At 38.5% G+C, this 27,878-nt stretch overlaps 1 protein-coding gene across 1 annotated transcript; it reads right to left on the reverse strand.

Moving 5' to 3' along the window:
* Positions 1–420: 420 nt before the first annotated feature.
* Positions 421–27,843, reverse strand: LOC104605318 (selenoprotein family protein). Its single transcript, XM_088894331.1, has 4 exons — positions 27,510–27,843; positions 16,849–16,907; positions 1,235–1,416; positions 421–705 (listed from the first exon to the last, which is right to left on the reverse strand). The coding sequence occupies exons 1-4, from the start codon at positions 27,775–27,777 to the stop codon at positions 630–632; spliced, it is 585 nt and encodes a 194-aa protein (XP_088750457.1). The 5' UTR covers positions 27,778–27,843; the 3' UTR covers positions 421–629.
* Positions 27,844–27,878: the final 35 nt, after the last annotated feature.

Genomic DNA, 27,878 nt, shown 5'->3' on the forward strand with positions numbered 1-27,878 from the left:
ATATATACAATTATATTGGAATATACTTTCTAATTTTTGAAAATATATATCTGATATATTTCAGAATATATATTTTTTCAGATATATATTTATTATTTAAAACTATCTATATTTAACAGATATTTTTTCAAATAACTCGGTTCGTTTCAATTCAGTTTTCACACATAAAAACCAAAATCAAGCCAAATTATCGGTTTAATTATCTTTGCAACCCAAAACCGACCCGTAGTGAAAAAAACCAACTCAGGTTGGGTCGGGCTGGGTTGATCAGTTTGGTCGGTTTGGATTTATATGTGAACAGCCCTAGTTAAAGGTTCCACAATTTTCAAATCCAGTATTGCTTACTAACGAGTAATGATATCAATTTAGGTGAGTCTTCAAGATCTTGTCTACTCCTAGTCAATTAAGGAACTGGCAACATTAACTTCAAACTGTAGGTACGAATTTATAATCCTCTCACCTTTCTAATATGGAAGTCCACTGCTTTTGAGTTTTGATCTATATATCTTAATTAAGAGCTGAGGTGATTTTCCATTTAAAATGAAACCCCCCAAAAAATTATTAATAATAAGATCAAGCAGAACGAAGAGGATTAATTGCAGATAAACAAGGCTTAATTTGATCTGGTCTCAAATTGCAGATGAACTAGGCTTGACCTTCTCTCTTAGGAAGTGCAGCAAATGTTCACGTTTCCAGTTGTCAACTCTGCAAATAAGATAAACCAAGGCAATATAAGTAAAATGAAATAAACTATAGCTTTAAAACATACAAAAAAAAAAAGAAAAAAAATGAGTGAAATATGAAAACTAGTGGAACCACCTGAACTCCTGAACTAAAGGTCTAAAGCCACATATAAAAAGGGGATTAAAAGGCAAGAAAATAGCAACAAGGTTAACGTTTGGACGATCAAATATATTTGCATCATCAATTTTAGCAGACTACATTGTATGGAAAATTATAATAGATAAAACAACTAGATTGTAGTTTGCTTTACCATGGATGAGTAGGAAAAAACAAAGTTGGCTTTATCAATTCCATGATTGATTTTTTTAAACAAAGGGCTATGCTGCTTGTTTTTGGATTGTCAAGAAAGCCCTCCTGAAGGTTAATGAACAGGGCCCAAACAGAGGAGGCCTTCCACTAAATGCCATAAGCCAATTTTCAGCAGTCCAGATGGCCCATTTTGTGTCAACATTTAATGAAGTAAACCAGCTAGAAGACATGACAAACCTACCTAACGGTTTCCTTATGTTGACCATCATGAGCCAACATGACGAGTTTGGGTGGAGAATTGAAAACATATTGAACTTTGACAGAGGGGAACTGATCTTTCTCTTCCTCAATGAAACCCACAATTTCAGGGTAAAATACTAGTTTCCTCATGCATACTTCTAATACTGCACCAGCGTAAGTAATCTGCAATTGCAAAAGGAGATAAATTACATCATTAAAAGAGATTATAGATTTCCTTTTTTTTTGATAAATAAGAATATACCAAGATCAACCCATTGCATTCATATGCCTAACATAAAAAGTACATCCGGTATTAATTTTGCACAGAGCATTTAAAATTTGGAGCATCGAAGAAGGTATTATATTAACACATGAAAAAAAAGGATGCAGACACCATAGATCACATGGCCTTCACTTTTATGCATATACAATATATATCATTCTACAGGCTACACAACAAAAGAAGGTTCACAAATGATTTTGTTCAATTGCTACAGAAGTTGTAGAATCAATTCTTCCTAAATAGGCAAGAATTTGATCTTGAAAATGGATTAACCACGTTTCCACCAACTTCAAGAAATATTTAACTAGTTTTGAAAGATGTGGCTACTAAATCCCTTAAAAGAAATGAAGCAAATAAACAAAAGGAGGTTCAACAAAATGCAATCCCTTCTAAAACCTTTCATTGGGCCAAGTTTAGACCAATAAGTAGGAATTACATGGCACCATGGTTCACAATTTCAATATCAATGGACAATTTTCCATGAAAAGAAGGGAAATGTTTGGAGATATTTTACTAATTTTACTAAATATTTGAAAAATCTAAAAATATCAAGGAAACTTTTTAGGATCACTAATAAACCTTCATGGAATCATTGAAAGTATAGTTGAACATGAGTCTCCAAAAACCATAGCAAACGACTATATAAATCAAACAAGAAAGGAAAAGAGACTTAATAGGTAAGTTCTCCCCATCTCCCTTCTAATCTTTTAGCCATATTCTCTTCATCACGTCACTTATTTGTCATTTTGACATTGTATTTGTTGTTACTGTACATTTTAATTTTAATTAGATGTTTTTTAGTGCAGAGGAATCGGAGGTGGGGCAGGGCAGGGTGCATATGAGGCCCATCATCCATACCATGGAAAGCCTATGTTTTAATTAGATTAAGGCCAAGTTTGGGAGTGCCTATTTGAAAAATAAGTGCATATTCTAATAAGTGTTCATGAGCGTTTGGTGAAAAAGCATTTACTTCAAATACGGGTAGTATAGATATTTTCAAAATGACATGGACGGCCAAGATAGCCCAGAAAGAAGTGCTTATTGAATAAGCACTTAAAAATAAGCCCGGATTTTGGGTTTCTCAAAAAAATGCTTATTCTCAGAATGAGTACATATTTCGGGCTTATTTCCCAAATGCCAATAAGTGGTTATTGGTGCGGTCCCGGCCCAAAATAACAAATAAGCACTTACTTTTAAGTACTGCAAACATGGCCTAAGAATCTTCTTTTGAGTTCTATGCATCTTCACTTTTCTTTTTAATTATAAAATAGGCCAATCATCCAAATCCCCAGATTTAAATAGCCATTTAAAATAGGAAATCATATAAAGTGGATTCTTTTCTTGCTTTGCTGATTTCTCAAGTAAATATTTTATCCTATTGCAACACATTAATACATGGCATCCAAAGGCATAAAACACTGCCCACATCCAAGAACCCCCAATACGTGACAGGTCATAACCACTCTGGAAAGACCATCTTCTACGTGCTAAATAGATCTAGTGTTCCATATGAAGGGGTGCTCACTCTGGATGCCAAAGCTCTTGCCTCGCTGAAATGCAATATGCTCTGCAGTAATGCATGTTTTGACGGCCAGGGCAATACTCGAACCGCCTTACTAATATACAAATAAAAAAAATCCTACACCTTGACCACATTCAAGTGGCTATGATTAAGGATCTAGCAACTCTCCTACTAAACCCCAGAATAAGAGAGAGAGAGAGAGAGAGAGAGAGAGAGAGATCAAACTAAAAGAAATTACTTCTGGTTCATGAATACTAATAAAATTGGGAAATTTTCTTCAAGCTAGAATTCTTTGAATCTTTTCTGTTCATGCAATTATAAAATACAAAGTAAATATTACCTGAAAATTTACTGGTATCTTAGCTTACCCACCCTATGGAATGACAACAGCATCTAATAAAAGCAATAACTATCGTACTTTAAAAGTTTTCAAATATATAACTAAAGGCAATAACCCATATAAGAGGCTAACATTTTTCTTTTTTTTTATACTTTTACTACACCATCTTCATAGCAACAAAATCATATGGCTAAAGTGTTGGCTGAAAGAATGAAAGGGGTTTTAGGCAGTGTGATTTCTAACGATCAGAGTGCATTTGTTCCAGGGGGGCAGATGCTAGACTCAGTTCTCATTGCTAATGAACTTATTTGATCTGTAAATTTGATATTGAGAAAGCATATATGAACATGTTAACTGGAAATGTCTGGACTTTGTGCTGGAAAAAATAAACTTTAGGCAGCAATGGAGAAACTGGATCAAAGTCTGCATTATGTCTCCTAAATTCTCAATCTTGGTTAATGGGCAGTCTATGGGGGTTTTTTACAATTCCAGAGGCTTGACACAGGGTGATACCCTCTCCCTTGCTTTTTATTTGTGTCATGGAAATCCTTACACTTTTTAGCAAGAAGGCCACAGTTTCTGGAGAGCAGAATAAATGCTCTTCCTCTTCTTCCTTTCAGGATCTGGAAGCTTCTTGTTGGGAAGGCTTTGCAATCTCTCCGCAAAGGGAAAAGGTCAATATCCTCCAATTGCCAGATGACACCCTATGCTTTGTTGATGCCCCTCTGAATCAGCTGCAGATTGTCGTTGGAATTCTTAGCTGGTTTGAAGCGGTTTCTGGGTTAAAGTTAATTTGAGAGATAGTCAGATTATTCCAGTGGGCCAAGTTTCAAATTTAGATGAATGTGCTAAGGTATTGGCTTGCCATGTTGAGTTCCTCCCGGTGAAGTATTTGGGGTTTGCCCCTTGGGACAAAATGGTCTTCCTCTTCGGCTTGGGCCCCAGTCATTGAAAGAATGGAGAAAAAATTGGCTTCTTGGAAGGCAAAATATTTTCTTTTGGGGGTAGAGCGACTTTGATGAAGAGTACCCCCTCAAACCTACCCACTTACTTTCTTTCTCTCTTCCCTATCCCAAACAAAATAGGGAAAAGATTGGAGCAATTACAGAGAAATTTCTTATGGGAAGAAGAACAAAAAGTACACCTTGTCAAGTGGGATCTAGTGTGTCTCCCTAAGGAAGAAGGGGGACTAAGATTAAGAAATCTGAAGAAGTTTAATTCAGCTCTTCTCAGTAAGTGGATCTGGAGATTTGCTTCTGAAAGGAATGCTTGGTGGAGAAACTGTTAGACAATGTATGCCCTTAGCTCCAATCAAATTGATATACATATGCATTTATTGTAAATGAATAAAAGTACATAATTGATTTGTGTTATATTTGGTGTTTTTCTATGTAATTACCCTTAAACTAGACACTTATGAGACTCGTGCTAGTTTAAAATGTTCTCAGCCATTGGAGACCTGGGGAGGTTTATCCTGCCAAGGCTGACACTAATGTGCTGCCAAGTTGGTTGGGGGGTGGCTTGCCTCAGTTGCCAGGGTGAGACCCAAAGCACATGTAGTGTGTGTTTGTTTGAAACACTAAACCCGAACCATTTTCCAATTATGCCCTAGACCTTGAAGACTGGTGGGCAAAATTGGAAAGTTACACCTAACCCCTAGACTCGATTATGGTACTGCACTGGGTGTCGGATTGGGTTGCCTTTGATATGCCAATCAGTGAGATCCTTAGAGGGGGTAAAAACCTGGGCATGTTGGGGCAGTCTAAGAATTCACTTGAGTGGGTGATCATAGTGACAGGACCAGCCCCTTTGTCGAACAATGTGAATGATCGGGGACTGCACTCTCTCTGATGAAAACCTAAAACTACCGGTATTTGACTTCAAACTTGTTTGATATTTGTTTTGCAAAAATATATTTATATGAAAATATATATATATATATATATATATATATATTATATTTTATGAAAAAGGTTTGCAAAAAGTTTTAATTCCTGGAATCCATTCGAGCAAAGAGTGCAAGACTGTACCTTGCAGCCGAGGGAGAGGTCCTCTCTTGTCTGGTAGTGTTTGATCATTAAGGGCTGAGAGGTCAAGTGTAAGACCATTTAGGGCTTTTATACCTGATGGGCTAATCTCACTTAAGATCATTGTCCTTGGGCCTTCATAAGATTGGTGGACTCAAGGACCATTTAGTGTAAATTTCCTCTCTTGTCTGGTAGTGTTTGATCATTAAGGGCTGAGAGGTCAAGTGTAAGACCATTTAGGGCTTTTATACCTGATGGGCTAATCTCACTTAAGACCATTGTCCTTGGGCCTTCATAAGATGGGTGGACTCAAGGACCATTTAGTGTAAATGTCGGGCCCATTAAGAGCCCATACTGATGGACTCAGGGGTTCACTATGTTTAGTAGTGAATTCGGCCAGGCTTTGTCACAGAAGCTAGGTTGAACCCATATGGCTTTTGTGAAGTTCAATGTTAGGGTCCCACGCCATACAAAAAGAGGCAAATTAGCCAGCAATTAAAAAGGAAAGTGAGCCTGTATGCTTAATGGGCCTAAGGCCCATAATTAACTAGATTAATTAAGAAGTCACATGACTGCTTAGATTAATTAAGAAGTCACATGACAGCTTAAGCAATCATGTGACTTGGGTGAATTTGTGCTTAGATATGGGCTTAGATCAACAATGGAATAAGAGGATAACTTTTATCCACTTAAGGAGTCCAAATCCAAATAAAGATTTGGATTAGGAGAAGCTGATCTTTAAGGCTTATAAATAGAGGGGGGGCGAACTGCTCTAGGATTCACCTTTCTGTTCTCAGTTCTCTCCCTTTGTTCTTACCGCCTTAACCCCAATTCGATCTCCAGTTTCTTGAACTAATAGAGATCAGTTCCTACCTCTGATTTTTCTAGAAAATCGGATCAGATTTCATGCTCACACTCCCTTTCTCGATCCAAACTATTGGATTGCATTTCTTGCTGAAGGACTGCATTGCTTATCCTACTTCATCTCAAGCTGCGCCATCTTCAGTGGAAGCGGGTTTTGGTACCCTCTTTGGGTGTGAACACATACTTTGGGAGCTACACATGTGGATTCCATATCAGGTATTGCTCTCATTTTCTTTTGGTTTCAGATCTGATACAGGTTGGTGCAAGAACGATCCTTAAGAAATGTAGTTTTTCTAAAACTGGAAATACGATTCCCAGAAGGGAGAAGAAATTTTTGAAATTTCGCCCATCCACCATGCATGGTTCGACCATCCATATGATGAATTTCCCCTTTCTTCAGAAACCTAAGTATGGGGTGGAGTGGGACAATTGGAGATCGAGGGAACATCCTCCATAGTGGGGCAGCTCTCTTTGGATAGGCATTATGAAGAATCTTCCTACCCTCTTGGAAGAGATCAGTCTTAAGGTTGGCTAAGGAGATAGAATTAAGTTTTGGAAGGCCCTATGGCAGAAGCTTTCCCTCTCCTTTTCCAATGTGTTGTTAACCAAGACTCCTCAGTGGCTAAGAGTTATAACTTTTCTGGAGGAACCATTATCTAGACCCCCCCCTGCAAGAGAAGCTTGTCTGATTGGGAGCTGGAAGAAACTCTGGAGCTGATGGGGTTGCTTCAAAATCAGAGGATAGATATAAATTTGGAGCATGAAAGGAGCTGGAAATGGAATTCAGATGGTTGTTTCTCTGTTATGTCCTTATCCCTCAAGCTAAACAGTTCAGGTACTTCGAATTTTCCTGCCAATCAGACTTGGAGTCCAACAAGTCCCTCCAAGTCTAACTTTCTTGTTTGGACAATGGTCCTTGGTAAATTTTTTACTAGAGCTAACCTGGAGAGACGTGGCATTCAGATTCCGGACCCTTGTGGTCTGTGTGGTTCTACCCCAGAAACTACAAATCACCTGTGCATTCACTGCCCAACTTCCTCCCTGGTGTGGGGACATTTCCTGAAAGTTCTGGGCATTAATTGGGTTATGCCAAGATCAATCAAGGACCTGCTATGCTGTTGGAGATTTAAAAGGCCTCAGCAGTAAAGGAAAATTGATGTGGAAGACCATTCCTGCAGTTGTTCTCCGTCTTGGTGGAGTCTAATCTGGCTTGCTCCCAGGCCGTCTTTTTGGTATGGGTTTTTTGGTATTCCTCTCCTTTTCTGTTTGAATAAATTTGCCTTACCTTTTCCAAACAAAATATCGTAAAAGTGTACTGAGTTAAAGATGTGGAATACAGAAAGTCCACCAAGACTCATAAAAAGAACGATTCCTAGGCAACAGTTAAGACCCCTATCTACAAAAAACTTCCTCAAGTTGACAATGAGAGCTCTATTAAAGATGGCTACTCAATACTCAAAGCTATTTACTAATGAATCGACTGGAACTATAAACAGGAATGCAGGGTTCACACTGGATAACAAAGATCTCTTGCCTCTGAAGTCTGACATAGTGGCATAATCTCCAGGGACCACTTCACAACTCCTTCAACCATCCTATAAAATATGATTATCCATTGAAGCTAGATATCTGGGTTTTTAAGCCATTGGTCAGTGTTCTGCCCATTCACTTCTACTAGATAGACAAGGTATTATACCCCCCATCTCCATGCCCCCCCCCCCAAAAAAAAACACGAAAAAAAGAAATAGGAAAAAAGTGGAGTTGAAGAAAAGAACTCCCATCCATCCAATTCACTATATTAACATGTATAATCTATTACATATATTTGAGCATGGCAGTGTCAATCTGAGCAAAGTTATTAGTTAACCAATTACCAAAGAACTAGGGGCCTTTCCAAATTGACCTTTAGGTCAAATATAGCGGACAGTTTTCAGAACTTGTCTTTTTCAGTTGCTTCAACCTAGGGCTTCAAACAGATCCAATCGAATCAGATATAGTCCCAGCAAGAGAATAAGTTCTATTATTTTTCAAAAAAAAAAAAAAAAAGATATAGGTAGATCCAAATTGGATTTGTTTATATTCAAATTCAAATTGAATCTTATCCATCGAATTTATATTGGATACAAATCGAATTTGGATTGCAATGAGATATCAAATAGTATAAATAAATTAAACTAAAAACAATAAATAAAACATATACTGTTATCAGAATAACTAGAAACAACTTTGATACTGTACTTCATGAACAAAATGGATTGAAAATTACTTGCATGAGACTTTAGCATATCATAATTTAGTAAAAATACAACATTCAACCAGCATTGCTAATAGATACAATATAAATTTTAAGTACATATATACATTTAAATAGAATCAAATTGGATTATAAACGACCGAAATACAGCAGAAGATCAAGACTGTAATCAGTCTTGAATCCTAATAGGTTTTAGGTTTACAAAACAGAAGAAAAGTGAGAGAAAAGAGAAGGAATAGAAGAGAAACAGGAGAACACAAGGGGTTGAAAGGAGGGACGGATTCTAACAGATCTGCCACCGCCACTCTCTTATTATTTATAGGTTATGTTCAGTACATAATGGAAATGACAGATCTAACCTTAGTATTTACATGATAAATAAAGTAAATAAAACTGAAATAAATGACAACTGAATTAACAAACTGACCCAAACTGACACTACTATAACTGAAACAAATAACTACACATGCTGTCCTACGAACACAGTGGGGTCCACTGCTGTGGGGCCCACATCAGTGTTCTCTACACTCCCCCTCAAGTTGGGAGTAGATATCTATCATTCCCAACTTGGATAGGTCTGTCTCTAACTTCTTCCTTGGTACAGCCTTGGTGAGGATATCCGCAAGCTGCATATTAGATGTGATGTACGGAAGACACTTCTTGTGATGTGACCCTCTCTCGCACAAAATGTCGATCAACTTCGATATGTTTAGTTCTGTCATGCTGCACTGGGTTGTGGGCTATATTAATAGCTGCCTGATTATCACAATACAATATTAAGGGCTTTTCATAATCAATACCCAACTCTTCAAGTAGTGACTCAGCCATAAGATTTCAGCCACTCCGTTAGCCATTGACCTGTATTCCGCTTCAGCATTGGAGCGGGAAACAACACTCTGCTTCTTACTCCTCCAAGAGACAAGGTTACCTCCCACAAGGGCACAATATCCAGAGGTAGACCTTCTGTCATCAACACCCCCAGCCCAATCGGCATCTGTATAGACCTCCACCCTCATGTGATTATTGTTCTTGAGCAGTATACCTCTACCCGGGCATCTCTTCAAGTATGCTAATATTCTCTCTGCCGCAAGAAGGTGAGAAGTTCTAGGGGAGTGCATGTACTGGCTAACAACACTAACTGCATAACTGATATCTGGCCGAGTGAGGCAGAGATAATAGGAGCTTTCCAACCAACCGTTGGAACATAACTTTGTCTTCAAGAGGCTCCCCGCCCTCTGCACTAATCTTGTGATTTTGTTCAATGGGTGTATCAGCAGGCTTAACACCCAACTTTCCAGTTTCCGCCAACAGATCTAGAGCATATTTTCTCTGAGAGATAAAAATCCCCTGCTTAGATCTAGCAACCTCAATACCCAAAAAGTACTATAGTGCACCAAGATCTTTCACCTCAAACTCTTGATGAAGGAGTTGTTTGAGGGACTCAATCTCATGGCTGTCATTTCCTGTCACCACAATATCATCAACATATACTGCAAGTAGTGTCAGAGAGGACTCCACCCTCTTGATGAATAGTGTATGATCTGACTGGGCCTGTACATAACCAAACTTTCCAAGGGCTAATCTAAACCTATCAAACCAGACTCTAGGTGACTGCTTCAAACCATACAATGCCTTGTTCAGTCGGCAAACCTTCTTACCTGTCTCTGTATCATAGAACCCAGGAGGCAACTGCATGTAGAGCTCCTCCTGTAAGTCTCCATTCAGAAAGGCATTTTTAACATCCATCTGGAACAAGGGCCAATAATGATTTGCTGCAAGGGATAACAAGACTCGGATGGTGGTCACCTTGTCTACTAGGGCAAAGGTCTCCAAGTAGTCTATACCATAAGTCTGAGTGAACCCCTTTGCGACCAGTCGGGCTTTGTACCTTTCAATGGAGCCATCAGTATTATGCTTCACAGTGAACACCCATCTGCATCCCACCGGTTTCTTTCCTTTTAGTGGGTCAACCAGTGCCCAAGTATTATTCTTCAACAGGGCATCCATTTCGACTTGCATTGCATCTTTCCATCTAGAACTGATAAGGCTTCTTGCACTGTTCTTGGAATAGGGACATCGGCAATGGAAGTGAGATAGGACCGGTAAGATGGAGATAGACAATCATATGATAAGAACTGTGAGATGCTGTGAGCTATAGAAGTGGTGCAATGTCATTTCCCTTTGCGAATGGCAATAGGGAGATCAAGATCATCCACAAGAGGAGAAGTGGCAACAGTGGAAGGTGTCTCAGTAGGCTCTGGATCTGGAACCGCAGAAGGGACTAGAGCTGGCCAGGACTGCCGATGACTAGGATCAACCTGCCTGCATCGCCTGTGATAGACTCTCAACTCCTGCTCCCTCTGACCACCCTCACCACTACAGCCTTCATTACCCAGTGGAATAGGTAAAGAAGGAACAGCCCCACTTCCACTCTCACTGCTCTCCCCCTGAGGAAAGAAACTCAAAACAGCCCCACTCTCACTGCTCTCCCCCTGAGGAGAAACCCTAGGATAATAGGGTGTCTCCTCAAAGAAGGTGACATCCATGGAGACAAACATTTCCCCTGAAACCGGATCATAGCAGCAATAACCCTTTTGAATTTGTGCATAACCGAGGAAAATGCATTTGGAGGCCTTAGGTTCAAACTTGGAATGATGAGGCCCGAGAAGCTGAACGAAACAGGTACAGCCAAAGGTTTTAAGGGGAACAATGAACAACTCCTCGTTTGGGTATAGAAGGGAAAATGGGGTGTTCATATCAAGAACCTGGGAAGGAACTCGATTAATGAGATAAATTGTCGTGAGGATGGCATCACCCCAGAAGCGAATAGGTACATTGGAGGTGAACATAATGCTTCTAGCCACCTCCAAGATATGCTTATTCTTCCTTTCGACAACGCCGTTCTGCCGTGGTGTATAAGGGCAAGTGCTCTGGTGAATAACTCCATGGCTAAGAAGGTAGGAGGTCAATGGCTAAGCAAAGTATTCCTTTGCATTATCAGATCTAAGGACTTTGATTTTGGCCCCAAACTAAGTGAGAATCATCTTATGGAAGTTTTGGGTCAGAGCAGGAACCTCATCCCGAGAACGCATAAGATAGACCCAAGAAAAACGGGTATGGTCATCAACAAACAGTAGAAAATATCTGTACCCACCCATAGAAGAGATATGATATGACCCCCAAACATCAGTATGCACAATATCAAAAGAGGAATTACTCCTTTTATTATTTAAAGAATAAGAGGTTCTACAATGTTTGGCAAACTCACAACTCTCACACCTCAACTTTGATAACTCAACAGACTCAAATAAAGTAGGAAACAGACTCTTCAAAGACTTAAAAGACAAATGACCTAATCGATTATGCCAAAGCATAACCGAACTCACAGACTGGGAAACAAAAGACTTCTTATCCACTGACTCCTCCCGACGAGAACTCTCTCCAAACAGATAGATCTCGTTCGTCTCACGGCCAGTCCCAATCACCTTCCTCGTCTCCAAGTCCTGAAAAACACATCGGTCAGGGAAAAAGGTTACTGAACAGTTCATGTGGTTGGTAATACTACTAACTGAAAGCAGGTTAGTATCAAACTTAGGAACATGCAAGACAGAAGATAAAGAGATAGTATCTGATAGCTTGATGTCCCCCTTGCCTGAAATGGGAACAAGAGAGCCATCAGCAATGGATACTCTATCTCGGCCAGAGGACAAGTGATAAGAAGTGAACAGTGATGGCAAGCTAGTCATATGGTCGGATGCACCTGAATCTATTACCCAGCAGTGGTCAGTATTACCTGGAGCTGAAGCATGGTAAGCTGAGGCTCGAGTACCTGAATGTGCAAATGCAGATGTGGCAGGGGTTGATGGTGACTGAGATGGCTGAGCTGAACTCCCAACTTCCTTTTCCAACTGTATGAGGGCAGCCCGAACAGCAGCTAAAGTCTCTAGGGATGTGCCTGATGAGGATGCTGAATCAGTGTTCACGGCCACATGAGCATTACCCTTCTTATTTCTTAGTTTTGCTGGGACCAAGTGAGGATGTAGCTTCCAACAAGTATCTTTTGTGTGCTTGGGTTTCTTGCAATGTTCACATACCAGGTCCCGTTTATCTTCCTTCTTCCAGTCCCTTTCTGGATCACCCCCTGACTTAGGTTTAATAGCTGTCAGGGCTGGGAAAGGGGGTTGAGGCTGCATCATGACTTTCTTCCTGATCTCTTCACTATGCACCAGGGAGTATGCTTGAGAAAGGGTCACACTATCTCTTGTCAATATCTATTGTCGCACAATGTCATATTCTAAATTCAAACCAGTCAGAAACTCAAATACCCTATTCGCCTTGACTTGCTTTCTGTGAGTCTATGCATCTTTGGGACTCTCCCACTCAAGGGTCTCTAGATGGTCAATCTCATGCCACAAGGATTTCAAGGTAGAGAAGTAGACAAAAACTGGCTTCTCTCCTTGTTTAAGGTTGTTCACTTCACACTTCAGTTCATAGGCTCTGGCAACATTAAGGGGTTGGGAATAGGTTTCTTTCACAACATCCCATATCTCTTTGGTTGTCTTTGCCCACAAGTAATTTTAGTTGATATGTGGCTGCATAGAATTACACAACCATGCCATAACCAAATAGTTCTCTTGAACCCACTTGGTGTATGTTGGGTCCTCCTTGGAAGGTTCTTTCACATCTCCCAAGAGGTAACCCAGTTTTCCCCTTCCTCCAATAGCCATCATGGCTGATTGAACCCACTCCAAGTAATTTGACCCATCAAATCTCATAGTTGTAATCTGAAACCTGGTTTCAGATACACTACCATAACTGTTGTTTCCAAAACTACTTTCTCCCTGACCCTTAAACTCCATCTTTGATTAAGAATCAGTGGCTACAAACTGTTAGAGCCACTATACCAGAAAACAGAGTGAAAACAAGCAGGTCTGAAATCTGATCTGAAACCAACACAAATCTGATCTGATCTGAAATCTGATTTGAAACCAACCCAAATCTGATCTGAAATCAATCGCCTATCACAGTATATGCAAGAAATCAACTCAAACCTGATCTGAAATCAATCGGCATGCACAGTACCAGGCAGCCTGTCAAGGTTTTATCCTCTAGAAGAGCAATCTGAGATGCTATTTTCTGAAATCACTACTGTGGGGCCCACTACTGCGAGAGCAGAATTAGGGTTTTCAATTGTAGGTTTGAAATAAGTGCACAGCTACACTCTCCAAGCAGTCCGTACAAGTGGGACCTGTCGTAGGGTCAATATGAAACCCTAAAACTGATCACCTCTGAGAGAGGGGGTTCGGCCCAACAGTCAAACCCTAGAAACAAACTTAAAACAGTTCGGCCTCTCCTTCTAGATAGGTCCAACCTATCTCGACTGATTGTAGTCTCTGAAACTAAATAAAAAACTTATGGATTTCGGTTTACTGCTTTCCAGGGTTACCTGAACCTTAACCTTCGCTGCTTCTTCCTGATTACCAACTCTCTGCAAGCCGCGGCAAGTCCCCAACTGCTGCGAACCTCTCCCGGTAATCTCCAAGATTCAGCTGCCGAATACTTCTTCATAAGCTTTCAGCCCTAGCTAGTCCTCATGTTGTCGGCTGGACTAGACACACATGAGAAGCCCTAGATAGGCTTTGATACCAAGTAGAAGAAAAGTGAGAGAAAAGAGAAGGAATAGAAGAGAAACAGGAGAACACAAGGGGTTGAAAGGAGGGACAGATTCTAACAGATCTGCCGCCACCACTCTCTTATTATTTATAGGTTATGTTCAGTACATAATGGAAAGGACAGATCTGCCCTTAGTACTTACATGACAAATAAAGTAAATAAAACTGAAATAAATGACAACTGAATTAACAAACTGACCCAAACTGACACTACTATAACTGAAACAAATAACTACACATGCTGTCCTACGAACACAGTGGGGACCACATCAGTGTTCTCTACAAATACTATATACTATTATTAAAATAACTAGAAATGACTTTGATATTATACTTCATGATGGATTGAAAATTACTTGCATGAGAGTTTAACATATGATAATTTAGTAAAAATACAATATTCAAACCAGCATTAATACTAGACAAATATAAATTGTATATATGAATATATGTATTTAAATAGAACCAAATCGGATTGGATAGAGGTGGATCCATATGCAATCCAATTATAAATGGATCAAATTCAGATCACTCTTGACATGATCTAATTTGAATTTGAATTTAGACACATAGTTGTCAAGGCGAAGCCTAGGTGACAAGGCATCGGATTATATTTGATTGGATAGAGGTGGATCCATATGCAATCCAATTATAAATGGATCAAATTCAGGTCACTCTTGACATGATCTAATTTGAATTTGAATTTAGACACATAGTTGTCAAGGCGAAGCCTAGGTGACAAGGCGCTGCCCTTGGAGGCTCGCCTCGCCTAATCGCCAAGAAGTTTTGGACATTGTGTAATACTTTTATGGTCTTAATTTTTTGAGATTATAATTACAAAATAGACATTATTAAACTAAAATGTTCATTTTGTGTATTCACATACTAATCTCTTTTAGGACTTAAACTAAAATATAAATTTTAGGATTTAATCAACACAAACATTGCTGCATACTTTATTTAATCCTCAAAGACTTCAAAATCTGGACCAGTAAGGAAGAACTTAAAAGTGTGTCTAATCAACATATCTTCTTGCTAAATACTTAATTTATCTTCTTCTTCTTCCACTTTTTATTTTCTTCTTTTCCTATAACAAAATAGGGGTTCAGCGAGCCCCCATATTTTTTGGATTTTCTTTTCTTTCTTCTTTTTCTTATGAGTATGTCAATTTTCTATACTTTAACATTAAATTTATACTTTTCTAATGAAAATTGTGGATAACCATTAAGGAAATATGGTTATGGAACCTAGGGAACTACCCTAGGTACTTTAAAAAAATCAATTGCCTAGGCAACACCTAGGCGACTAGGCGACAAGGCACCCCTGCCGCCTAGCCTTGCCTTTGCACCTTGAAAACTATCTTTAGACAATCAAATACCATTTACAGCCCTACTTCAACCCTTGTCCATTTAAACTTGACTCTTTTGAAAACCCTCTACCCTATACTTACATCCAATCCTTTCTACAAAGATAACCAATCATCTTATCTTAGGTTACTTTGCCTCATCTTGTCACCCGTAGGAGCTAGTCCTAGGTTATCAAAATGCACCTATTTCTAATCTTATCCTTCAATCCTTTCTAGTATTGAATGTCCATTAAGTGTCATCTGCTAAGATCTTCCTTCTGATTTAATGGTTAGCATTGATAATTATAACATTATGTAGGAGAATGTACCAAACAAACATTATTATCAAAAAAAAAGAATGTACCAAACATTACTAGTTCTTTTAAACCTTTTTATTTTTTTTTTTCTTTTTCAGGAAAAGGTAAGGTCTTTTAAATCCCTTTAACTGCTTCTGTCAGATGTAATGAAATATTCTGAGATGATTAAAAAAAAGGATGAAACAATGAAGTATTATGGATAAAAAATAATGAAACAGTGAGGCATGAAGATGCTCTAAGAAGGGTTTACAAATGTCAGCATACTTCCTAACATTCCCATGACATACTTCCATTTCCATGAGACCGACAAAAATATTACTGGAACGAACACATTCCTCTTGTGAAAACTACCAGTACCATGTGGAAGAGTACATGAGTTGGTATTATAACATGAAGAATTGGCAATAATGGAGATGATGACAACTTTGTGCCAGCTCAAAATTCTTTCTGAATGTGATGTTAATTCTTAGTTTCCATTTGTGCAATAGATTATTTGATTGATCTATTAGAACCATTTGCACATTTTGTGAGTTCAAATTTTGCTTGAGCTTACTCTATTATGTAGTTTAACCTTAGCTTCTTTGTTTTGATTGATGGTTGAGAACAAGATAGTAATCTGAAAGAGTGTATCTATGTCTCTTTTATTCATAAAATACCGTTGTATATTTCCATTTATTTCACAATGTTTCCATCGCATTCATAATTTCTACAATAATTTTCATACAACATTTCTAACATGTTAATGGACATATTCCCACCAAGACCAATATTTCATAATTTCAAATGTCTGAGCCGTAGCACATATAAAAAATTTAAGTTCAACCCGTTACACATAAAGCTAAAACAACCATTGGAGAGAGAGAGAGAGAGACTTTTAAACTAAAACATTTACAAATAAGAATAAAACGACACAGAAAAAAAAAAAACAGTATAAAAGCATTCAAGAATCAGTAGGAAACTTCTATCCACATAAAGTAGTTCATATTCATACCTTGCTCATGGAATCATCAGAATCTTCTGTACAACACTTCTTACAATCTGACACCAATTCTGCACATTAAAGCAAATGTATAAAATAATTTGTGGAATTGTTTAATTATGTTTTTACATATCAACGAGAAACCAAATCAAGAGGTATGACCACAAAATATTTCTCTTGAGAGAAGCAAAGAAAATAGTGAAGTTCTTCTATTAGATCCCCCCAAGTGGAATCATCTATCCCTAATAACTGTGGAGTTCCTTTCAAAGGAGGTTTAACATCCCATCCTAAAGAAAAACCCGAAGATAAAAATAGATCATTTGTTAATGATGCTAGTATCACTCAACCCAATAGGCAATATTTTCAAACTCAAACTTACTAGGCACATCTGTGAGATACAGAGAAAGGGTCTTCTCTTTTGTAGGTTATCCATAGTGTTAACTTTCCCATGGCACACTTCCCAACATAAAGCCATAACCTTAGGGGGAACTAGCCTACACCAGACTTCTTTGAAAGGGAAAACCTGTTGAGAGGGCGAGTTGCAAAGTGACTTAGAATGGAATGGGATTCCAACTCAGCACCTTTTAAGATTTTGAGAAGAGTTGCTCTTTGGAGAGCACAATGGAGTTATTGTCTATCGTTGGCACTGATGAAAATTTGACTCCACGAGAAATTTGGTTCTTAAAAAGAAACAGTTTGAAAAGGTTCAATTGTCCGAAGCGAAATGAATTTCTAGATTCAAGGATTTATCAACATCAAGTTAGTTGGTTGACACCAACGAGTAAAATCTCCTTGTGCTTCAAGACCCCATAGTAATAGTAGTAACAAGGAATGTGCTAAACTATTAACAAGAGTAAAAACTGCGGTGATTAAGAAATTGCAACCTTCCAAATAGGAACTAGCCAATCCATGGGCATACCATGAAGTTACAAAGGTTGTACCTGTGAACCAACCTCCTAAAGCAGGAAAAAAAGAAAAAGAAAAAGAAAAAAACTTTTGGATGAGGGGCCTAAATCCTCTTATCTGGCTTCGAGAGCTCCAACCAAACCTTTTCAAGGAGACAAAGCAGATTAGACAAACACTGGATTTCGTTATCCCTTAACCCTCTACGGAAACCAAAATCCCAAGTCAAGGCCGATGGGTTTAACATGGAAGGAATTTTGAAATCACCTCATTTTTATACAAAGAAACAGAGAACAATGATGGAAAAAGGTCTTTAAAAGGAAGATCCCCTGCCCAAATATCTTCTCAAAACCGAACAAAATTACCAGAGTCAACATCATAACTGACGAACTGCGGGAGAATTTTGTGAATTTCCTTCCATGGAGTTGCCATATTAGCCCCCTTTGATGCACCAACATCCCATCCGTTCTCTGGGCACCCATGAATACTCTTCACCACATCACGCAAAAGCCTCTCTTGCTCTAGGGGCCACCTCCACAACCACTTCCCCAACAATGCCAGATTCTTTTTTACCACATTTCCTAGGCCTAATCCCCCTTCATCTTTGCTTCTACCCACAATCACCCATCTGATTAAATGATCTTTTTTACCCTCTCCCGATTCCCAAAGAAAGTCTCTCATCAATTCTTCGCTTCCCTAAGCAATATCATAAAGACAAAGACATAATAGGTAGGTAGATTCGTGAGGGTAGCTCTTATCAAGGTGATCCACCCAATGAGATATAATTCTTTTTCCACAAAGCTAACCTCTTTTCAAATTTCTCTATGACTAGAGTCCAGAACCTACTCTCCCTAGGATTTGCCCCTAATGGAAGCCCTAAATAGGGCATAGGCCAAGAGGATATAGTACACTCAAGACAACTTGCAATAGCCTCAATATCCTACATCTCCAAGTTGACCCCCACTATGCAGCTCTTTTCTAAGTTGATTTTCAAATGGGAGATTTCTTCAAAAGTTTTATTCAACTCCTTTAGGTTTCCCACCTTCTCACTATAGCCTCCATTACAGAAAATCATCAAGTCACCTACAAACTGAAGATGGGTCACCGGAATTTGGTTTCTGCCTATTTTCCATCCTTTTATAATCTCTTCCCTATCAGCTCTAATGATAATACAACTGAGGACATCGGCTGCCAAAGTAAAGAGGAAAGGTGATAGAGGATCCCCTTGTCTTAAACCCCTACCAAGTGGAAAAAAAATCCCTTGCCACCCCACTTACCAAGATGGAATAATGACAATTTCTAACACACCCAACCATCCAACTACACCTTTCCCCAAACCCACACTTCCTCAAAACCTCCATTAGAAACTGCCAGTCCACCAAATCATAAGCTTTCTCAAGGTCTAGCTTACAAACAAAGCATCTTTGCTTGGCTCTCTTTATCTCCTCCACACATTCATTTGCAATCAAAATCTGATCAACTATTTGTCGTCCTCGAATGAAAGCCCCTTGTGCCTGACTAATGATGGAGGGGAGGGATTCTTTAATCCTCAAAGAAAGAACCTTGGCCAGAATTTTATAAATACTTGTCATCAAGCTAATCGGTTTAAAGTCTTTAGGATGGATTGCATCAGATTTCTTTGGGATTAGCACCAAAAAAAGTAGCATTAATGCCTCGACTAACTAAGTGTTGATCTACAAACTCCTTAAAGACATCACACAGATCATCTTTACCAACGATCTTGGTAAAATGCTATAGTGAATCCATCTAGGCTTGGAGCTTTCGATCTATCCATTAGGAACATCGTGTGTTTAATCTCTTCTTCCTCAAAATTCTTTTCCAGCCACCTCATCTTTTCTTCATCCATTCTTGGCCAATCTATCCCTTCTATTTCTCTCCTTTCATTCAGGGGTCTATTACAAATCGGTTTCAAGTGGTCCACAAACTTCCTGGCAATATACTCCTAATTATTGAACACCTCCCCTCCAATCTCTAGCTTAGACACAAAATTCTTCTCCTCCTCCCATTAGCCACATCATGAAAAAACTTGGTATTTCCATCACCTTCCTTAATCCACTTGTGCCTCGATTTTTGTCTCCAACTCGTTTCCTCTCTCAGTAGTACCTCTTCCAGGTCCTTTTTTAATTGTCTCCTCTATTCTATATCATTCCTCAGGCAAACCATTTTGAGATTCTTTCTCATCCAACTCTTCTATCCTAGAACTTAGACTCACTTTTTCTTCTTCAATTCCTCCAAATTGATCCTTATTCCACTCTTTTATTTTGGATCTTAGCCTCTACATGTATTTCTTCATGCCATTTCTCGATTTTGGTGAATGGAGTAGCTAGAGATTTCTTCCTGCTAAAAGGGGCCTTAGACAAGGAGATCCTCTACCCCGCTTTCTTTTTACCTAAGTAATGATGTCCTGAGTGAAATGATTGTAAGGGCATATGCTAATAACATGATTACATGATGGAGAGTTGGAAGGGAGGAAGTGGTGGTTACACATCTACAATTTGCAGATGATATTATTTTGTTTTGTGAGGGGAAAGAAGAAGAGATTTATCAATAAAAAAAAGAAAGAAAGAAAGAAGAGTTTGTGAACCTAAAAAGGACAGTGCATAAATTGGGTTAAGAGTTGTGTGGTAGGGGTAAATTTAGGTAGTGAGGAGGTGGATATGCTAACGAGACTCTTGGGGTGTGAGGTGGGGGAATGGCCATTACAATAACCTAGGACTACCATTGGGAGGAAATTCAAAGATAGAGAGCTTCTGGTATCTAATGATTGAGAGATTTACAAAGAAACTTGTAAACTGGAAAAGGAACTACATTTCCCTGGGAGGTAGGGTAACTCTAATTAAATCAACATTGACTAACTTACCTGTGTATTTCCTATCTACCTTCAAGGTATCAGTGAAAGTGGAAAACAAGTTAGAGAATATTATGAAGGACTTCCTTTTGGGAACCAGAAGACTCTAAGAAGGATCACCTAGTGAAGTAGGAGGTAGTTTCTATAAGTAGAGATGAAGAGGCCTAGGGATGGGAAATGTCAGGATGAGAAACACGGCATTATTGGGAAATGGCTATAGAGGTGGCCGTTGGAATAGGATAGACTATGGATAGAGTGATTGGTAGCATACATAGTTTGGCAAACAATGGTTGGGATGCGGGAGTTGATCCTAGGGTTGGAGAGAGTCCTTCCTTACTTTAAACTTGATGCATATGCAGGAAACAAAGTATTGTTTTCGGAAGATGTTTGGGTTGGAAAGTGTCCCCTTAGTGATATTTTCCCTACTATTTATTCGTTGTCAAAAAATAAAAGAAAAGTGATCTCCTCAATTTTTATTGATAATCCCTGGAACTTGGGATTGAGGAGAGGTCTAAGGGAGTTGGAAATGGCAATGGTGGATGAACTAGTTACCCTTTTAGGGTCGACCTTTTTGGATCAGTCTTGTGTGGATAATAGAATTTGGAAAACTCCCCCATCTAGTGTTTTCACTTGTTCCTCTTTCTTTAATGACCTCATTCAATCAAATAACCTTGCAAGGAACTTTTCATCAAAGGAGGTATGGTGTAGCCTTTTACCTCCAAAAATTCGGGCTTCTTGTTGGGAGGTGGTTCTTCAAAAAATCAATACTCCGGATGTGTTGCAAAGAAAAAGGCCAAATTTATGCCTTTCACCCCATGTTTGTAGCCTCTGCTTAGGTTCTAGTGAGACAACCACACACCTATTAATACCTTGTCCTTTTGTGCACTTTATTTGGTCCTGGTTCTCCTCTCTATTTGGTTGCAGGTGGACACCTCCCCCGGATGTGGTAAGCCTTTTTAACCCAAGCTTCTTTGGGCAACTAAAGAAACGTGGTAGATTTATGTGGAGAGCCACAAGAGCATCTATACTCTAGTTAGTTTGGGAAGAAAGAAACAACAGGATCTTTAAAGGAGTGGAGAAATCCAAGGAGGCAACTATAGAAAGGATAACCGTTATGACTATCCATTGGTTGAAAACTCTACATTTCTTTAAAGATTTCCCAACTAAGGACATATTTAGGAATTAGGGAGTGGTGGCATCTATAATATCCATAAAACCTATTGTGTAGGAACTATGGTCCCCTACAAGACAACAAAGAATAAAGTTGAACTCTAATGGGAGCTCTAGAGGTAACCCAGGGCCTTCAAGTATAGGGGGAGTATTCAAAGATGGAGATGGGAGAATTGTTGGTATGTTTTCTAAGCCAATAAGGGTGGGAGATTCACTGAGAGTGGAGGTGATGGCTCTGCTTCAAGTAGTGTTTTAAAAGCGCAAGGTGCAAAAAAGGCACAAGGGCCACTTTGCGCCCGAGGCACAAGGTTCAAGGCGAGGTGTGTGCCTTTTTGAAGCAAGGTGCAAAAATACAAAAAAAAATGCTAAAAAATCAAAAATTCAAAAAATGCAAAAAAAAATAAAAAATATTAAACATAATATTAATAAAAAATATAAACTTAAATTTTGAAATTAATGTTTTCAAAAACCTATTATCTAAAATTAAAATACATAAACATAACATGTAAAGCATATTCAAATGAAAATTTAAAAACAAAACCAAGCATGCAAAAGCCCACGATCTCTTTTTTTCCTCAATTGCATTACCTCAAGTAGTTAATGTGATGTAAAACATATTACATTCCTAATTCTACAAGTCGTTTTTGTGCCATGCCCCTCGAGGCAAGCCCAAACAAGTCCATGTTAGGGTCTTAAATTTTTAATTCTCACACAAAAAATAATGATTTTATAATTTTAATTGCCTTTTAAGAAGATATTTTATTAACATGAATGAATGAACAACATTAACAAATAAGGGGTTCTCGGAGCCCCCGACGCAGCCGCTAGGTTCAAAAAAAAGCAAAAAGGTGTAAATTTTTCAAAAGGCGCACGCCTAGGCTAAGGCGCAAGGTGCATTAGGTGCACATCTTGGCACACCAGGTGTGCGCCTTTCTTTTGAAAGTGTTGCGCCTAGGACTTGGGTGAGGCGCCTACTCTAAAATGTGCCTTGCCTATGTGCCTAGGCGCACCTGGATCATTGGCTTCAAGGTGTAAAATGGCCAAACAATTGGGGTTACACCAAGTTGAGATAGAAGGAGACTCTAAATTGTTAATGGACTGGCTGCAATCAGGCAAGTTGGGAGCATGGATGTATCAATAGCCCATACGGGAAATTCTCAATATAACAAGAGATTGATGCAGGCTTCAAGTGAATAAGAAGATCAGCTAATGGTCTGGCTGATACCTTAGACAAACAAGGGGCAATGAGGGAAAGTTTTTTTTGGACAGCTTTGTAATTCAAATTACTTGGTCTCAACAACTATTTTAGGGATTGACAATTGTATCTTAACTTTGTAGTAATGAAGTTACCATTTCCAATGAAAAATAGCTGAATTTGCTTATAATATCTCAATAAATAGATCCACAAGAAGAAGTCCATTTGAAGTAGTGACTAGTATTCAGCCTAAGCGACAAATTTACTTAGTTACCTTACCACCAAATACATGTATTAGCGTTGAAGCAAAAGCATTTGCTAGGCACATAAGAGAGAAACATGACGATTAGGAAAAAATTGCATTGAACAATGATTTATACAAGGCTAGAGCTGATATTCATTGATGGTTGGCAAATTATCAATAGGGAGACATGGTTATGGTATGTATACGACTAGAGTGTCTTCTTAAAGGTGTGTACAAGAAGCTCCACTCAAGGAGTGCAAGTCCTTACAAAATCATCAAGAAGACAAGTTCTAATGTTCTAGAGTTGCCAAATAACATGGGAATTAGTCCTATCCTCAATGTTGGGGACATGACTCCTTACCATGGACATGTGGATTCTTTTAAGACTCGTATACCTAACTTGCCAACTATTGCAGCTACAAATGACATTTCAAAGGATGCTTTAGATGAGGAAATAATATCTACTACTATAGGAAGATATCAGAAATTCTTTGTAAGTGGAAAGGCAAGCCTATGTCTAAGAGTTCTCGGATCACTGCTAAAGACTTTCATCGTCTCAACCCAAACCTTTATGAAAGGTATCATGCCTTTAACTCGTCAGGGTCAAGTTCTTTCAAGTCAGGGATAGATGATAGGAATCAATGAGTACCCTTGAAGACTTATTCTAGAAAGAAGAGGGCCTTAAAACAGGTCCTCATATGGCATAGTGATGATACTTGGGATTTGGACTGAATTGAACACCAAGGGTATTTTTGCCATTTTACAACTGTTTTGTAGGGTCCAATAATAGGGTTTGATTGTATATTTATAGTTTGTTTATTTCAGAGTCATTGCATAAGTAGGATTAGAGTTATTCAGTCTTCTTTGAATTGAAATAGGATATGACAGCTTAGTTTGAGTCCCACTAGGATTATTGAGTCTAACAGTTTGACTCCTAGGACTATTATGAGTCTAACAGTTTGACTCCTAGGATTATTATGAGTTTAAAGTCTATAGATATGTATGGACATTTTACACGAAGGCAATGAAGCTTACTGAGTTTTCTTCAGCTTATGGTAACTATGGTGAGTGATTTATTTATTTATTTATTTGATCAGCAACATAAAATTGATTCATTAGATTAAAAAATAGAGATACAACAGAGAGTTGTGAGCACAAAACAAAGCCCAATCAAAAACTATTCACTATTTACAGAATTGCCCAGAACAACTATGGTGAGTGATTCCCATGCCCTAGAGTGATTTTAGGTACCTTGTGAGTGATTCCAGGTATTTTCTCTCTTCTTTCTCTCCCTATTTTCTCTCTTATTCCTTCAAGAAGCCATTAAAGACATCAACATCCATAAAAGTCTGATCAAAGAAGACCATTCAACATTCTCTAAGGACTAGACTCAGCTGGTCCTACATCAATTAACCACAAATATTGCAAGTCTCTCCATCTAATACCAAGTTTTTCAACTATTTGATTTGCTCTCCTTGAGTAATTTGTGCCAATATAACCCACAAACGAGTCACTCAGTCACCAACCCATTCCACCACCTCTTCACTCCATAGATGAAAAGGTAGGCCCAACACACTAACCATAAATACTCTAGCCTCCATAACTCCAACTGACAGCTCTCCTTTGGTTCCCACAGAAGTAGATGCAACAACTCCCAAGCAATACTCCAAGGCTCAGTATTCCATATACAAAGAGCTACAGCTTTAGATGGGAGCATCTAGAAGAAAAGCAATTCCAGCATCCTGCACACCTAAATCCCAAATGCTAACCCCATTTCCCAACCACCCACTTCTAGACCTCATCCACCAATAAATGCAACCAGGCAGGATTTAAGGAACTTCCTGTGATGCTCTTTGCCTTCCTTATCTACCACCAACAAGAAGTTCTTGCATCCATCCTTTGACATAGCATTTCCACCCATAAACCATCCCTAGAACTTGGCTTCACCTTGAGCTTCATCATCAATGCCCCTGTTGTCGTATCCATGATTCCATGTTGTAATGGTAACCCCATTTGTTTCTCCAACATCAATACCTTTGTCTCATTAAGATATGTCCTCCCATCCAAGGTTCAAAATATCAATACACCCTAATGGCAAAAGGGTTGTATCAGTACTTTGAATCTCACACTTTATATTCTTTTTGGTTTTTTTCAAAATTTCATTGGAGCCTTTTATGTAATTAATTTTAAAAACAGTACTTTCTTAAAATGCCTTAAAGGTATAATGGTCACAAAAAGATACAATACATCCAATACAGGCCATACCGTATTGAAATTTTGAACCTTGCTCCTATCAACCCTACTCTCTCCAACTACTACAAGTGTGCCTTGTTCCCCACAGCAACCCCCAAGATTTACCTAAGTTGAAAACTATTCCTCTCCAATCTTACTTCTGGCAATCACCACTTTTCCTTGACGATCTAGGCTACACCTACACACCCCATGTGGAAATTCCATATACAGCTCCTCTTGCAAATCACTATTGAAGAAGGCACTCTTAAAGTTCATTGCTGTAAAGGCCAAGAATAGTACACAACTAAAAAAAGAATAGCACAAAAAGGGTTCATTTTTTGCCACAAGAGCAAGTGCATCCTAGTAATCAATATCACAGGTCTGAACATTCCCTTTTGCTACAAGATGAGCTTTGAACCTCTCAACTGAACAATCTGCCATGAAATTCATAGTGTATACCCACTTACAGCCCACTAGTTCCTTGCTTTTTGGGTAAAGGAATCAGCTCCCACATCTGGATTTTTTATAAGAGTATCCACATCTGGTTATTCCACAAAAGAACCCTTGTGATCTCTATTTTGATAAGTATCTAAGCATGAAGTAGGGCATCTCTCCTTTTTCTTTAGATGCAAACTAGGGCTTATTTAGTCCTTACAAATAATATTTTAAAATATCATATCCTAAGCCACATGTCCTTATTTAGTACTGCTCTGGCATACTCAAATGAAAGGATCCAACAACTTGGGTGTATTAATTAAAGAAGAACAAGTTCTTCAACCCTATGACAAAAGTAGAGAAGAAAGAACTAGTATATCTTGCTGTGCTAAGAATGACATTGAGATATTAAAAAGGAGGTTTCTGTATTCATCAAAACTAAATTCATCAGGTTAGCTGCAGCTAACTGTTAGGGCATCCAGATAATGCATAACCTCACTTAATCATTTGCAATAATGACTGAAAGCTCTTTCCAATGGGTTGAACAATAAAAAAGAATAATGAATTCCAATAATGTCAAAAAAGTAATCAAGCATTGTGTGCAAAACATCTACATATTTTCATTGGGACATTTGCAGATAGGAATAGTATTTAACAAATTAATATAATAGGGAAATGCAAGTAGACAATTTCATATAACTCTTGGAATTCTTCAGTGCCTTATAGACAAGGTGGATCCATTGAAAAGACATGTCCGTCTCTGTCTCATGGTGCGTCTTTTCATGGGTTCAACATGTGTTTATGGCAAAGGATATAAGAATTGCATAAAGTTGTTTACTAGCATCATCAAGGACCTCAACATACCACTATCTATTTGACACACACCAACAGTTTGTCTTTATTGAATTCCAAAAGTTCTTATAGAAAAAGAAAATGGAAAAGCTTATTATAGAAGCCTTTTTAACATGAATGATGAGGCAGTAAACTTTAGACATAAGGAGAGGCTTGTAAGAATGTAGTATGCTCTTAAGATAAAATTTTAGCTCATGGAAGCAACCCGACTGCAAACACTCCCCACAAATCGACAACCCTGGGTCTTTGCATAAATGCATATACATGCATATGTATACATGTACATGTACAATGAGCATACTTCAAGTTCATCGCACGAAGAAGAGACAAGTCACAGAAGGGATGAAAGGGACCTAATGAAGAGCGATGACATCAATTGCCAAACCTTTTCCAATAAAGAAACGAGGTATACATAAGCTGAAATAGAGTACAATAAAGCTGAAAAATTAAAAATCCACTTAAACTTCCATTCTAGTATCCTCCTCAGAAACAAGACAGTTTTCTTTATCCATATATTCTGACCCTCTAAACCTTGTTAAACAAACTTTAATTAAGTTAAATGGAAGATAACCTGATCTGTTCGATGAACTAACTTCATAGTCTATACCATGAAGCCCTAAAAATCAAGCAGGAGTTACCGCAATTTCGTTCAGAATGAAGCAAGATCAACGCCCCAATATATGAATTGTTTAAAATAATTAAAAAATGATGGCTGAATTCAGAAGCACATAATCCAGAATACCAATTCAAAAGGAAAGGAAAGGAATATATACCTTCGTTCTTGACATACTCGGCAAACGTGTTGCAGTCGGAACAGAGAGCAAGACCCGTAAACCCTAGATTCTCGCATTCTTTGGAGCTAAGCTGTTCCCCCGAAACCAAAGGAAGAAGAAATAATAGAAGTTTTAGTGCAAGATGCAGACTCATCTCTCTCTCTCTCTCGTGTCCGCTCTGACGTCCGCAGAACGCTGAATTGCCGATAATCAGAAAGACCTGGATCCGGAAGGAATCTATGACAACGTTAAAATGCGGGGTGTTCATGGACCGGTATTGGGTTGGAGCCGTCTAAATTAAAATTGATTTGATTGAATGATGCAAAAGTATTTATTGGATTGAATTGGACGTGTTATTGATAATGGATT

This window comes from Nelumbo nucifera, chromosome 1 (assembly GCF_055504915.1).
Source record: "Nelumbo nucifera cultivar China Antique chromosome 1, China Antique-T2T, whole genome shotgun sequence".
In the NCBI taxonomy this organism is placed as follows: Eukaryota; Viridiplantae; Streptophyta; class Magnoliopsida; order Proteales; family Nelumbonaceae; genus Nelumbo; species Nelumbo nucifera.